The sequence below is a fragment of the Cetorhinus maximus genome, chromosome 7 (assembly GCF_964194155.1).
Source record: "Cetorhinus maximus chromosome 7, sCetMax3.hap1.1, whole genome shotgun sequence".
In the NCBI taxonomy this organism is placed as follows: Eukaryota; Metazoa; Chordata; class Chondrichthyes; order Lamniformes; family Cetorhinidae; genus Cetorhinus; species Cetorhinus maximus.
The window spans coordinates 54,214,061-54,226,913 of NC_135885.1; the positions used below are offsets into that span (position 1 = coordinate 54,214,061).

The 12,853-nt window shown below is 42.6% G+C and overlaps 1 protein-coding gene across 2 annotated transcripts in view; it reads left to right on the forward strand.

The window, feature by feature from the left end:
- Window positions 1-12,853, forward strand: part of gucy1a2 (guanylate cyclase 1, soluble, alpha 2) — a 266,554-nt gene that overhangs the window by 196,427 nt on the left and 57,274 nt on the right. For both annotated transcript variants that reach the window (XM_078545516.1, XM_078545517.1), the window contains exons 5-6: window positions 3,409-3,894; window positions 6,770-6,913. In XM_078545516.1, the coding sequence (XP_078401642.1) occupies window positions 3,409-3,894; window positions 6,770-6,913 (630 nt within the window). The remainder of the gene's footprint in view (window positions 1-3,408; window positions 3,895-6,769; window positions 6,914-12,853) is intronic.

Consider the following 12,853-nt stretch of genomic DNA (forward strand, 5'->3'; position numbering starts at 1 on the left):
TCAGGTCACAGTTGGTTCCTCTGGAAAATCATGGAGAGACACAGTGAATTTAGTGCCACTCTGAACAAAATGAAGGAACAGTTGGCAGAGAAGACTCAACCATGTTCAATATTCCAGGAGGAAGCCAAGAGATACAAGAAAGAGACTGAAGAGCTCAAGAATCAGCTGACTGAAACAAAAGAAGCATTAGGAGGAAAAGTGGTAGAACTTTCCAAGATGCAGGTGGATAATGAAGCCATGGGTAGCTCAACTACTGAACTGAACCAAGATAAGATTTCACCAGAGAGAAACTTGGCCGACTGTGAAATCAAAATGAAGGACAAGGCAAAACTCTGTGGCAAACAGAAAAAGAAAAGACAGATCAGATTAGAAAAGGTTAACCTGACACTAGAGCTCAAGGAGCTAGAATGAAAAGCATTGGATGCTGCAAGTATACCATAAACATTAATGGATTTATTCAGTGATAAGGCCATTCTTCCAATAGCATCAACAAGAATACAATGTTGGGCTTTGATTTTATCTGCGTATGAGTATACCTCTATGCACCGTCCTGGCTTGCATATTGCAAATATGGACGCACTCAGTCGTCTCCCCTTACCATGATCCGGTGCCACAAGGAGTTGTGCTAATACTGAATTTCTTGGATTCATCGCCTGTGTGTGTGAAGCAAATTAGAAATTGGATGAACAGAGGTCCAATTTTGTCGAATGTCAGAGACCTTGTTTTGCAAGGGTGGTCAAATTCACCTGTATCTGAAGAGATGAGACCATTCTATGCCCAAAAAACAGAGTTAAGTTGTCAAGATGGAATTTTGTTGTGGGGATCAAGAGTTGGTGGGGTGGTAAATAGTGAGGAGGATAGCCTTAGATTACAGGAGGATATGGACGTGCTGGTCAGATGGGCTGATAGGTGGCAAATGGAATTTAATCCAGATAAGTGTGAGGTGAATACATGATGAATGGTAGGATCCTGGGAAGTACCGAGGATCAGAGGGACCTTGGTGTGCATGTCCACCGGTCCCTTAAGGTAGCGGGACAAGTAGGTAAGGTGGTTAAGAAGGCATATGGGATACTTGCCTTTATTAGCTGAGGCATAGAATATAAGAACAGGGAGGTTATGCTGGAACTATATAAAATGCTGGTTAGGCCACAGCGAGAGTATTGCGTGCAGTTCTGGAATCCGCATTATAGGAAGGATGTGATTGCACTAGAGAGAGTGCAGAGGAGATTTACCAGGATGTTGCCTGGGCTGGAGAGTTTTAGCTATGAGGAGAGATTGTATAGACTGGGGTTATTTTCCCTTGAGCGGAGGAGATTGAGGGGGGACACGATTGAGGTGTATAAAATTATGAGGGGCATAGATAGGGTAGTCAGGAAGGAACCTTTCCCCTTGGTGGAGGGATCAATAACCAGGGGGCATAGATTTAAGGTAAGGGGCAGGAGGTTTAGAGAGGATGTGAGGAAGAATTTTTTCACCCAGAGGATGGTGGGAATCTGGAACTCACTGCCTGAAAGGGTGGTAGAGGCAGGAACCCTCATAACATTTAAGAAGTATTTGGATGTGCATGTGCGATGCCGTGGCTTACAAGACTATGGGCCTAGTGCTGGAAAATGGGATTAGAATAATTAGATACTCGTTTGATTGGTGCAGACTCGATGGGCCGAAGGGCCTTTTTCTGTGATGTTGACCTCTATGACTCTATAACTCTATTGTCGTCCCTTTGCAAGGAAGAGAACTACTCTTGACAGAGATTCACAGTGCACATCCAGGCATATCAAAGATGAAAATGCTGCATGAAGCTATGCCTGGTGGCCAGGCATTAACAGTGAAAGCATGGTCAAGCACTGTCTCCATTACCAGCAACAACAGAAGTTGCCTGTTTCAGCTCCACTGCATCCGTGGGAGCGGCCTGGTTGACCCTGGGTTAGATTACATCTTGATTATGTAGGACCATTCTTAGATACCATATTTTTGTTGATCGTAGATGCACATTCTAAATGGATGGATGTGTACGAGGACAGATCACCAACGTTGAGCGCAACTATCGAGAAGCTGTATCATTGTTTTAGCATACATGGTCTGTCCGAAATCATTGTTCCTGATAATTGTACAGTCTTTACCAGTACAGAGTTTCAGAGATTCATGAATTTAAATGGAATCAGACATATTAAAACAGCCCCATACTATCCCTTATCAAATGGTTTAGCTGGCAGAGCTGTACAAACTTTCAAATCTGGAATGAAGAGGTTTTCCGAAGGCTTTTTCCACTTTCTTCTCAGTTATTGTACAATGCCTCATTCGACTACTGGTTCAACACCATCTGAATCACTGATGAAACTCTGCCTACGTTAAGGTTAAGTCTAATGTTTCCAAACTTAGAAAGGAAGGTAGAGAGGAATCAGAGTGATCAAAAATTGAATCACGATATTGATAGCAAAGCTCGCACATTCACTGTAGGAGACACATTATTTGTGCGGAATTTTGGAAGTGAACCTTGTTGGGTTCCTGGAACCATTGTCTCAGAGGCTGGTCCCTTTCCCTTCTAGACCAAAGGGGAAGGCAGGATTGTTCGAAAACACGTGGACCATATTCCACATTAGAGAGACATTCCAACAACCAAATATTCCACCTGTGATTAACATCGAACCATCAATCCCTGAGGTGAAAAATTGACCTAGAATAGACATGCCCAATGTCTCTGTAGAGTTGCCTAACCCTGAACTGCCACTTTCTAATAATGTATCTCGTGCTGCCATTCCTGATCATGTCGATCCTGTGGCAGAATCTGAAATGGTAGAGCTATGCTGCTCTAAACGAATAAGATAAGCACCTCAGAGACTTAATCTTTAGTCACTTGAAGTTGTACATATGTATATGCTGTTCGATATTCAAATGTTCTCTGTAAATAGAAACTGTAAAGAATTAAAGGGGGAGGAAATATAGTAACTGAAGGTATAGCCTCTCCTGCTGTCTATTAGGAGTCACGTGATGTTCTTGGAGGCTTTGACCGATGAGCCCCAAGTGACGGTAATCCGGCGGGCGGGGGGGGTTGTGGGTGGTGGGGCTTCATGATGAGTGTCCTGATCAAGCATATATCATCTGAAAAGCTCTCTGTAATAAAGTTTATCTGGTTCTTGTTGAAACCTGTTCAGTTTGCCAAGTCATTACACTGCTATATAAGCATTTAATTTTGAACCTGGTGGAATATCCGGTTTTCCTAGGCACAGCAGAGATCAGAGATCATGCAAATATGTCTGCATAGTGCTGCATCAAGCCCCTTAAACCAATCACAAAATTAAATGGCATAGTGCATTATTTGCTTGTTTTATTGTTGTTTTAATTGATTAGAGAAGATGTTTGTGGATTATTGTGTGAACCGTTAATAAAACCTTTTACCTTTCTTCTTAGGTGATGGAGATTAAGGGACAAATGATTCATGTACCTGAATCAAACTCTGTTCTTTTCCTGGGCTCACCATGTGTTGACAAACTGGAGGAGTTAATGGGACGAGGTTTACATCTTTCAGACATACCCATCCATGATGCAACTCGTGATGTTATTTTAGTAGGTGAACAGGCTAAGGCCCAGGATGGTCTGAAAAAACGCATGGACAAATTGAAAGCAACCCTTGAAAATGCACACCAAGCCTTAGAGGAAGAGAAGAAAAAGACAGTGGACTTACTTTATTCAATCTTCCCGGGTGACGTCGCCCAACAGCTTTGGCAGGGAAAATCAGTGCAGGCGAGGAAATTTGATGACGTTACCATGCTTTTCTCCGACATTGTTGGCTTCACAGCCATTTGTGCACAGTGCACCCCAATGCAAGTGATTAGCATGCTGAATGAACTATACACCCGGTTTGACTACCAATGTGGAATCCTGGATGTATATAAGGTAAATGCACAAACCACAGATATTAAGATAGTCACCGCTACCTGAAGATTGAATGACACAATAGGCCATTTATTTAAAAAAAGGAGCTGGGGAATTAGTAATTGATCAGACTTGCAGTAAGGTTGTCAAAAGTCTGAAATGAAAGTGCTTGCAATGTTTCAAGAGAAAAGGTAGGTTAATACTTCAGGCACAGAATTCTGACTGAACAAAAAACTCAAATCAAAATAGAAACCTCTCTTTTCTCTTTCCACCTTTGGATTTGTTGCATATTTTCAGCATTTTTTGTTTTATTTCAGATATCGTTTGCAGTTTTACTCCTCTCTTTATTTCTAAGGATAGATTTTGTGAATTTGCTCTCTAGCGCATGCTGTGGGCACAGGTTGGGCATCTGGTTTGACAGATCAACAAGCCCCACATTATTTTCAATTCATTATAATTAATAGACAGAAAATTTGAGGGGTCCATTGGCCTCCATACCAAAATGCTGATATGTGCTCCTGGTACGCACAGCTCTACGCTGGGACTGCAAATTTATAAAATCTACTCTCCTAAAGTTTATTGCAATCTGTTGTTTGGATGAAATAATAAATTGAACCAAAATATTCAAAAAAGTTATGGAGCATATTTCCTCTTGTTGTGTTTGTGTTTAAAATATCACCTGAATACAGCCCATGAGGGAAATTGGGCAAGTATGCCACACGCCTGTAACCAAGACTACCCGATTTTCTTTCTGTTAATTTAAATTTGGTTAGGCTCTATTATATGCATACAATCCTCCTTGTCTGATTTTCCTCTATGTGTTGTGCCTAAGTGATCCTTTACCCCCAAAGGCAATGAGAGAAAAACCTGCCTTCATTTCAAAATATTCAGAATGCTTTTTGATGATCTCACCTAATGTGACTTACTCACGGTAATCTTGAAATTTTTCATTTTCATTTTGTGTAGGTTTTGGAAGATGTTAGCACAGGGTTATTTGATGCTTCAGGTGAATCCTTCAAATCCGCATAAAATCAATGTATTAAATTCAGTAAAAATTACTGTCAGGTTACCAGCTGCGCCCTGTATATGAAATTATACTTCATCTTCTTTTTGGCAACCAAACATTAGTTAAAGCCAGATCACTGTCAAATCCTTAAAATTAAATGGCAATATAATTGTTCGGGTAATTCTTTGGGTGCAGCTCAGAGTTGGTTCCCTGACCAAAATAACCTTCTTCCTACAATTTTGGATTATTAAGGTTATTAAAGGTGTGCGTGATCTCAGTTGAGCACGCCCCTATTTTAAGAGATTTGATGGAATGTATCACAGATTATTGACTAAGCACCTTATATTTTGGATTTTTTCAGTGGTTCTATAGTGCCCCTGAGGCTGTGCTGCTGAGGAACACAGCCTTGGTTAGGCATAATGTTATAGCCGCAATTATTCATTTTTTTTGTTATCATTTGTATTTTCCCTGGCTGCCAGACTTTTTCCAGGGGCTAGAAAAACACTGTACTAGCCACTGATTAAATGAGCTGTGCACTCAGTTTACCTGCAGCCAGAAGTGGCAGCCTGTCACTGGCAGTTGAGTTTATACCCTTTGACAGCAATGCTGGTGGTTCTTAGTCCCTGTTGAGGCAGCAGTGCTGTCTCATTTACCATACGGTGCTGCTACTTCTATCCTAAGGCAGAAATTTGATTTACTTGCTGCCGTACACAAATTAGTACCAATGTCCTCGCAGAGAGGTCAAGGAACATTTAAGCTAGTAATGTAGAAAAACAGGCAAGCATGAGAGAATTTAGAGAAAGAACTGACAATGTGAAGGGGCAAAGCAGTCTAAAATAGTAAGCTCATAGAGTGGTTGGGCTATTGAGAGATGCAATGTATGGCAGATAGAAGATAGCAGTTAAAGAGAAAGAGGGTATAGGAAAAAAATGAGGGAAAATTGAAGTGAGAAGTGGACTGAGGGATATAAAAGTTAATGGTTGCAGGTATGCAAGTATGCAAAGTACTAGAAGTAATGTCACGGAACTCAGTTCGGTATTTAGAAAAGAAGGTCATGAGTTTGTAGCTGTGACAGAAACTTATCTTCAGCTGGAGTAATGCTAAGAATATTCAGAAGAGATAGATATCGTTCAGAAAATTTTCAGAAGAGATGAAGAAGAAATAAAAGGAGAAGTGACCAAAATTATTTAAGAACATGAATACAGCTGTAGAAAAGAAAGGTTTTATTGATGGTAGTGCTTAAAAAGAGTCTGCTAGAAACAAGAAACAGTAAAGGATCCTGGGAGTACATTACACATTGCCAAATAGGATGAGAAAAAAAAACAAGAATGAGAGGCTGGCAGTGGTAATGGGAATAAGATGCTTTAAAGCTTAGAAAGTTGCTTTGCTGGTACAATCTTGGTGCAAGGATTGATCCCTCACTGAACTGGTAGGTTTGAGGTTCACCTGATAATGGGCCTCAGGCCTCATTTACCTCACATCGGTGAGGTTCAGACAGATGTCCCCAGGTAGCTTGTTGGTGAAATAGTTGGAATTTCAATGCTGCACTGCGGCAGTGACCCTCAGGTAGATCTTAAAGGAGACAGAGTAATTGGAAGGGAGAGGAGTAACCATGAGAGAGAGAAAAGTTACTGGGAGACAGTGGGACATCTGAGAGGATCAAGGCTATGATTGTTGCTTTTATCCTTCCTGCCAATTGGAAGTGGGTATTGGAGGTAATGATTAAAGGGTGGTGGGGGGGCGGGAGGGACTGCAAGTGGTGTCAGCAGTGACCTGGGGATTAACGTTGAGCTGAGAGAAACAATCTCCAAGTCCCTGCTTCATTTTCAACAATATTTTTTTCTGCAAAATTTATCATTTTGTTACCTTTTCCCATTTGAATTTCTGCAGGTGGAAACAATAGGTGATGCATACTGTGTTGCTGGTGGGTTACACAGAAAAAGCAGCAGTCACGCTAAACTCATAGCCCTGATGGCGCTGAAAATGATGGAACTAACTGAGGAGGTGCTGACACCCAATGAAAAACCCATTAAAGTGAGTAATGGCACCAGAGGCATAAATAATTTCCAGCCTTTTTGAGATAAGCTGTTTTTCCTTTGAACTAATCAGCTTCTAACAATTTCATTTTGTAATTAATATAAATAATAGGGTTGTATCAACATTGGCTCTTCAATTATAGCAAGACAGATTGTGCAAACTTGTGTCTGTTTTAAGCCTGGGCTAAAGCTTCTCCTGTATTTTGTTACAATGGGTGACATTCTAGTTTGGTATTAGAGGTGATACATTTGTTACAGTTTGTTACGACCAGGATGGGAGGAGTGTGTGAATTATCAAGCCCCACTACTCCACAGGCTGTACTATTAATTTAAATGTTTAATTTTCTCACCAAAATGGCCAATTGTGTACCTATACCTCCAGTACCCAGAAGAAAAGAGAGTCTGACCAGGCTTCTTTCAAAAACTCAGAATGATTAATTTCTAATAAAACAAAACTCCTTTTTAACAAGTTTCAAGAACTGGTTGACACATGATCGTAATCTGGAAGTGTAACTAATGAACCCTTTTAAACTTCCCCAGCACACACGCACACATACACAGACAAACAAAAGACATACAGATAGTCTCTGCAGAGTCGGGCAGATGGGGAAAAATATTTTCTTAGAAAGGAAAAGAAAATTAAGGTTCACGGAAGTTTGATGTTCGATGCTGTCGATCTGAAGCTCCCTCATGCCATTGGGCCGAGTAGATGGCGGGAAGTTCACCAACGATGCTTCAGCATGGAGGAGAGTATAGCTGGACCAATTCCTCCTGTCTGAGCTAGCAAGCCCAAAATTATGCAGACAAACTACACTCAGTTGAGGATTATCTGGCTATAGGCCAAGAACCACACACGGCTTCACAAAGCAGAGAGGGAGCGGGGGGAGAGTGAGCTGGTCAGTTCTCAGCCTTTCCCCAACAGGACTGAAAGCAAAACCATAGATTCAACTTAAGGTTTGCCCCTGCTATGTGATTTTGTCTTCCAACTTCTCACTAATTAAAGACCTTTGCAGTTCAAAACAAACAAACAACTCCTTCTCAAGTACCATATGGCTCAGGTGATTTCTTGGAAGAGGCCTGCTTGTTGACAGTTCCAAGGTGAACTTATGAATGACGCATTTTAAAAAAACACTCGGGCAGCCTCCAAATGGCCAAATAATACAATGTTCTTCCATATTTTAAAAAAGAAAATTCCACTTTAAATAGATGTGATTCTGACACAGTGGAGTCAAATGCTGAGAGCGGCACTGAGCTCTCTGAATAGAATTGGAAGATGTTAAAGGAAAAAATAATAAGAATATGCCACAGAAACCAAATAAGCAAAGTGGGGGCTTGGGATTGGTAGCTGCTGTTATAGTTTTGAGAGAAAGCTAAGTCAGGTGAGTGCCAAGTCTTCAGTGGTAATACTGGAGGATGTCAATCTTCCTGATATTGACTGGAATGCACAAAGAGTATGTGAGCCAGAATTTATTAAAATTGTGACGGACTCATTTAAAATGATGTCAAGGAACTCACAAGGAATAATGCAAAATTGGATTCAGCTCTAATAAAAGTGAGGAGGAAATAAGTAAGCAGAAGTAAGTGAGCCTATGGGATCCGGTGACCACAATGTTCAGACATTCAGGGTTAACATGAGGGTAGAAAATAAAAGGAGACCAATTAAAAAGCTAAATGTTAAACCAGTTGATTTTAAGGGCATGAGAGTATGCACAGGAATGGTAAAATGGGAAGAGATATAGGAAGGAAAAATGTTGAAGGGATGCGAAGTAGTTTCAAAGGGATAACTTTGAAGATACAGAAGTAATTTATCTCTGGAATAGATGAGGAACAAAATAAAATAGTTTAGACCAGTTTGACTCAGTAACAAAGCTGTGAAAGAGGAGAAAGAGAGAGCTTATGAATACCTTATTGGGAGAATCTATAAAGACGGGCTGAGGAATGCCACAAATCTGATCAGGACTACAAAGATCATTATACACAGAGCTAAGCAATCCCACAATCAACAGATCAGATTTAATGTTGCCACATCCAGTCATGAATGGTGGTGGACAATTAAACAACTCACTGGAGGAGGAGGCTCCACAAATAGCCCCATCCTCAATGATGGTAGAGCCCAGCACAGCAGTGCAAAAGAAAAGACTGAAGCATTTTCAAAAATCTTCAGCCAGAAATGCTGAGTGAATGATCCATCTCGGTCTCCTGTGGCGGTCCCCAGCATCACGGATGCCAGTCTTCAGCCAAATTGATTCACTCCACGTGATATTGAGAAATGGCTGAAGGCACTGAATACTGCAAAGGCTATGGGCCCTGACAATATTCTGGCAATAGTACTGAAGACATGTGCTCCAGACCTTGATGCACACCTAGCCAAACTGTTCCAGTACAGCTTCAACACTGGCATCTATCCGGCTATGTGAAAAATTGCCCAGGGATGTCCTATACACAAAAACCAGGACAAATCCAAGTTGGTCAATTACCGCCCCATCAGTCTACTCTCGATCATCAGTAAAGTAATGGAAGGGGTCATCAACAGTGCTATCAAGTGGCACTTGCTTATCAATAACCTACTTACTGACACTCAGTTTGGGGTCCGCCAGAGTCATTCAGCTCCTGACCTCATTGCAGCCTTGGTTCAAACATGGACAAAAGAACTGAACTCCAGAAGTGAGGTGGGAGTGACTACCTTTGACATAAAAGCAGCATTAGGCCGAATGTGGCATCTTGGAGCCCTAGCAAAACTGAAGTCAACGGGAATCAGGGGGAAAACTCTCTGCTGGTTGGAGTCATACCTAGCACAAAGGAAGATGGTTCTGGTTGTTGGACGTCAATCATCTCCTCAGTTCCAAGAGATCAAGTTTACCAGGGTAGTGTTCTAGGCGCAGCCATCTTCAGCTGTTTCATCAATGACCTTCCTTCTGTCATAAGGTCAGAAGTGGGGATGTTCGCTGATGATTGCACAATGTTCCACACTATTCATGACTCCTCAGATACTGAAGCAGTCCATGTCCAAATGCAGCAAGACCTGGAAAATATCCAGGCTTGGGTTGACAAGTGGCAACTAACATTTGCGCTGCACAAGTGCCAGGCAATGACCATCTCCAGCAAGAAAGAATCTAACTATTGCCCTTGGACATTCAATGGCATTACCATCGCTGATTCCCCCATGATCAACATCCTAGGGGTTATTGTTGAAAAGAAACTGAACTGGACTAGCCATACAAATACTGTGGCTACAAGAGCAAGTCTGAGGTTAGGAAGTCTTCGGCGAGTATCTCACCTCCTGACTACCCAAAGCCTGTCCACCATCTACCAGGCACGAGTCAGGAGTGTGATGGAATACTCTCCACTTGCCTGGATCAGTGCAGCTCCAACAACACTCAAGAAGCTTGACACCATCCAGGACAAAGCAACCCATTTGATTGGCACTCCATCTACAAAGATTCACTCCCTCCACTACCAATGCACAGTGGCAGCAGTGTGTACCATCTAAAGGATGCACACCAAGGCTCCTCAGACAGCACCTTCCACACCCACGATCCTACCATCTAGAAGGACAAGGGTAGCATATGCATGGGAACACCACCACCTGGAAGTTCCCCTCCAAGTCACTCACCATCCTAACTGTCACTGGGTCAAAATCCTGGAACTCCCTCCTTAACAGCACTGTGATTGTACCTACACCACATGGACTGCAGTGGTTCAGGAAGGCAGCTCACCACCACCTTCTCAAGGGCAATTAGGGATGGGCAATAATGCTGGCCTAGCCAGCGAAGCCAACATCTGATGAGTGAATAAAAAAATTAGAAAAACATGTTTTAGAACACGAGGAAGTGTGTAGAAGACGGACATGTTGAAATGCTTAACTATTATTTTTCAACAGTCCACAAAAGAAAAGGGGGAGAAATGACTGAATTGGAGGTATGGTTTAAAGTGGTAAAAGGTTGTTATAGTTCAGGGTAGTTAAGGTTCCAGCCTCAGGCAGCTTTCATCTCAGGGTAAAGAATGAATTGGCTCAAACAATTGCAAGTTCTCTTGTGGATATTTCTCCGGGTTCACCAAATTCCATAGAATTGAAAAATAGCAAATGTGACTCTCATTTTTATAAAGGGGGCAAGTGCAGAACCACGTTACTTCCACTGTTGGGAAAGTGTTTGAAAATATTCTCTAAGATAATATAAGGAAGCAATTTTTGCGGTTTGAACCCATGACCTTCTGATTTAGAGACAGGAACGCTATTACCGAGCCAAGGCTGACAACCAAAGGCATGTATTGTTATGGACAAGAGAGAGACAAACTGAACTTCTTTATCCTTTCCCTGTCTGTTCATTAGCAGAGATGTTTTGAAATATTTTTAAAGTAGGCAGTGGTGTGTTTCCCCAAACCCTCAGTTTGGGTGGCCAATTCTATAAGTAACACGCAGCAAACTTTCTTTATGATTAACTCAGAAGGTAAACTGGGGTGGGGGGAGGGGGTGATCATTCGCAATCTCTTACACACACACACACACAGGAATTGAAAAGAGGGAGTTTTTACAAGCATGGTTAACAGCAGTAAAAAAAACCCACAGAAAATGAATGTTAGTTCAAATGAATTCCAAAATCTGGAAAAGTCCAACTCTTCATGGCAGATTTCAGTCCAAATGAGTTCCTGGTTGGAGTCAGCAAAATGAAAATCCTTGAAATGTATGATGATGTAGCACAATAGGATTTCTACATGCGAACATACATACAAGCATACAAAGTAGGAGCAGGAGTAGGCCACTCGGCTCCTCGAGACTTCTCTGCCATTCAAGAAAACCATGGCTGATCTGAATGTAACCTCAACCCCACATTCCTGCCTACCCCTGATAACCTTTCACCCCCTTGTTAATCAAGAATCTATCTAGCTCTACCTCAAAAAATATTCAAAGGCTCTGCCTTCACCGCCTTTTGAGGAAGAGTTCCAAAGACGCATAACCCTTTCAGAGAAAACAATTCTCCTCAGCCCTGTCCTAAATGAGCGACTCCTTGGGCAGGTTTGTCCGGTCAGTAAGCGGGGACGGGGCTCACTCGCCAACACATCAAATGACACGGTGATACGTTGGGCGTGTGTCCCGACATCACCCCGCGTCATTTAGACTTTCAGTTCGGCGGGTGCGCAGCCAAATCAGCTGCGCGCCCACCTAACTGTCAATGGCCTATTAGGGCCATTAAAAAACTTAGTAACTTGATTGATGGGCCTGCCCGTTCAACCTTAAGGTTGGCGGGCAGGCTGGGAGCCCAAGCGGGCATAGGAAAAAGCATGAAACCTCATCCATGGGCGGGATGAGGTTTCATGAGGGCTTTTAAATGTTTATCAAATGTTTAAATAAAAGTTAAGGACATGTCCCAACTCATGTAACAGTGTCACATGAGGAGGCATGTCAGAGAAATTTTTTTATTGCCTTTCTGTCAACTTTTGAATTGGAGCCAATCTCTCTGAGGCAGCACTTTGCATCAGGGAGATCTGTGCGCTCTTTCGCACGCATGTGTGAAAGAGTGCACTCCCGGCTGAGGGAATCTCCCCCCCCCTGCTCACACGGAGCGCAAAGTGCTTCCTGGCGGACGTCACACTGGGCAGGCCTTAATTGGCCTGCCCCACGTAAAGTGGTAGCGCCCCCCCCCCCACCCCGACCGGGGGCACCGATCGGAAGGCTGGCCACCGGCGCCTGCTCCCGCACTTCCCCCCCCAATGGGGGGAAAATGTTCCCCCTTATTTTTAAACAGTGACCCCTAGTTTTAGATTCTCCTACAAAAGGAAACATCCTCGCCACATCCACCCTGTCAGACCCCTCAGGATCGTAAAGGTTTCAATTACGTTGCCTCTCACTCTTCTAAATTCCAATGGATACAAGCCTAACCTGTCCAGCCTTTCCTCATAAGACAACCCACCCATTCCTGGTATTAGTCTCTGAACTGCT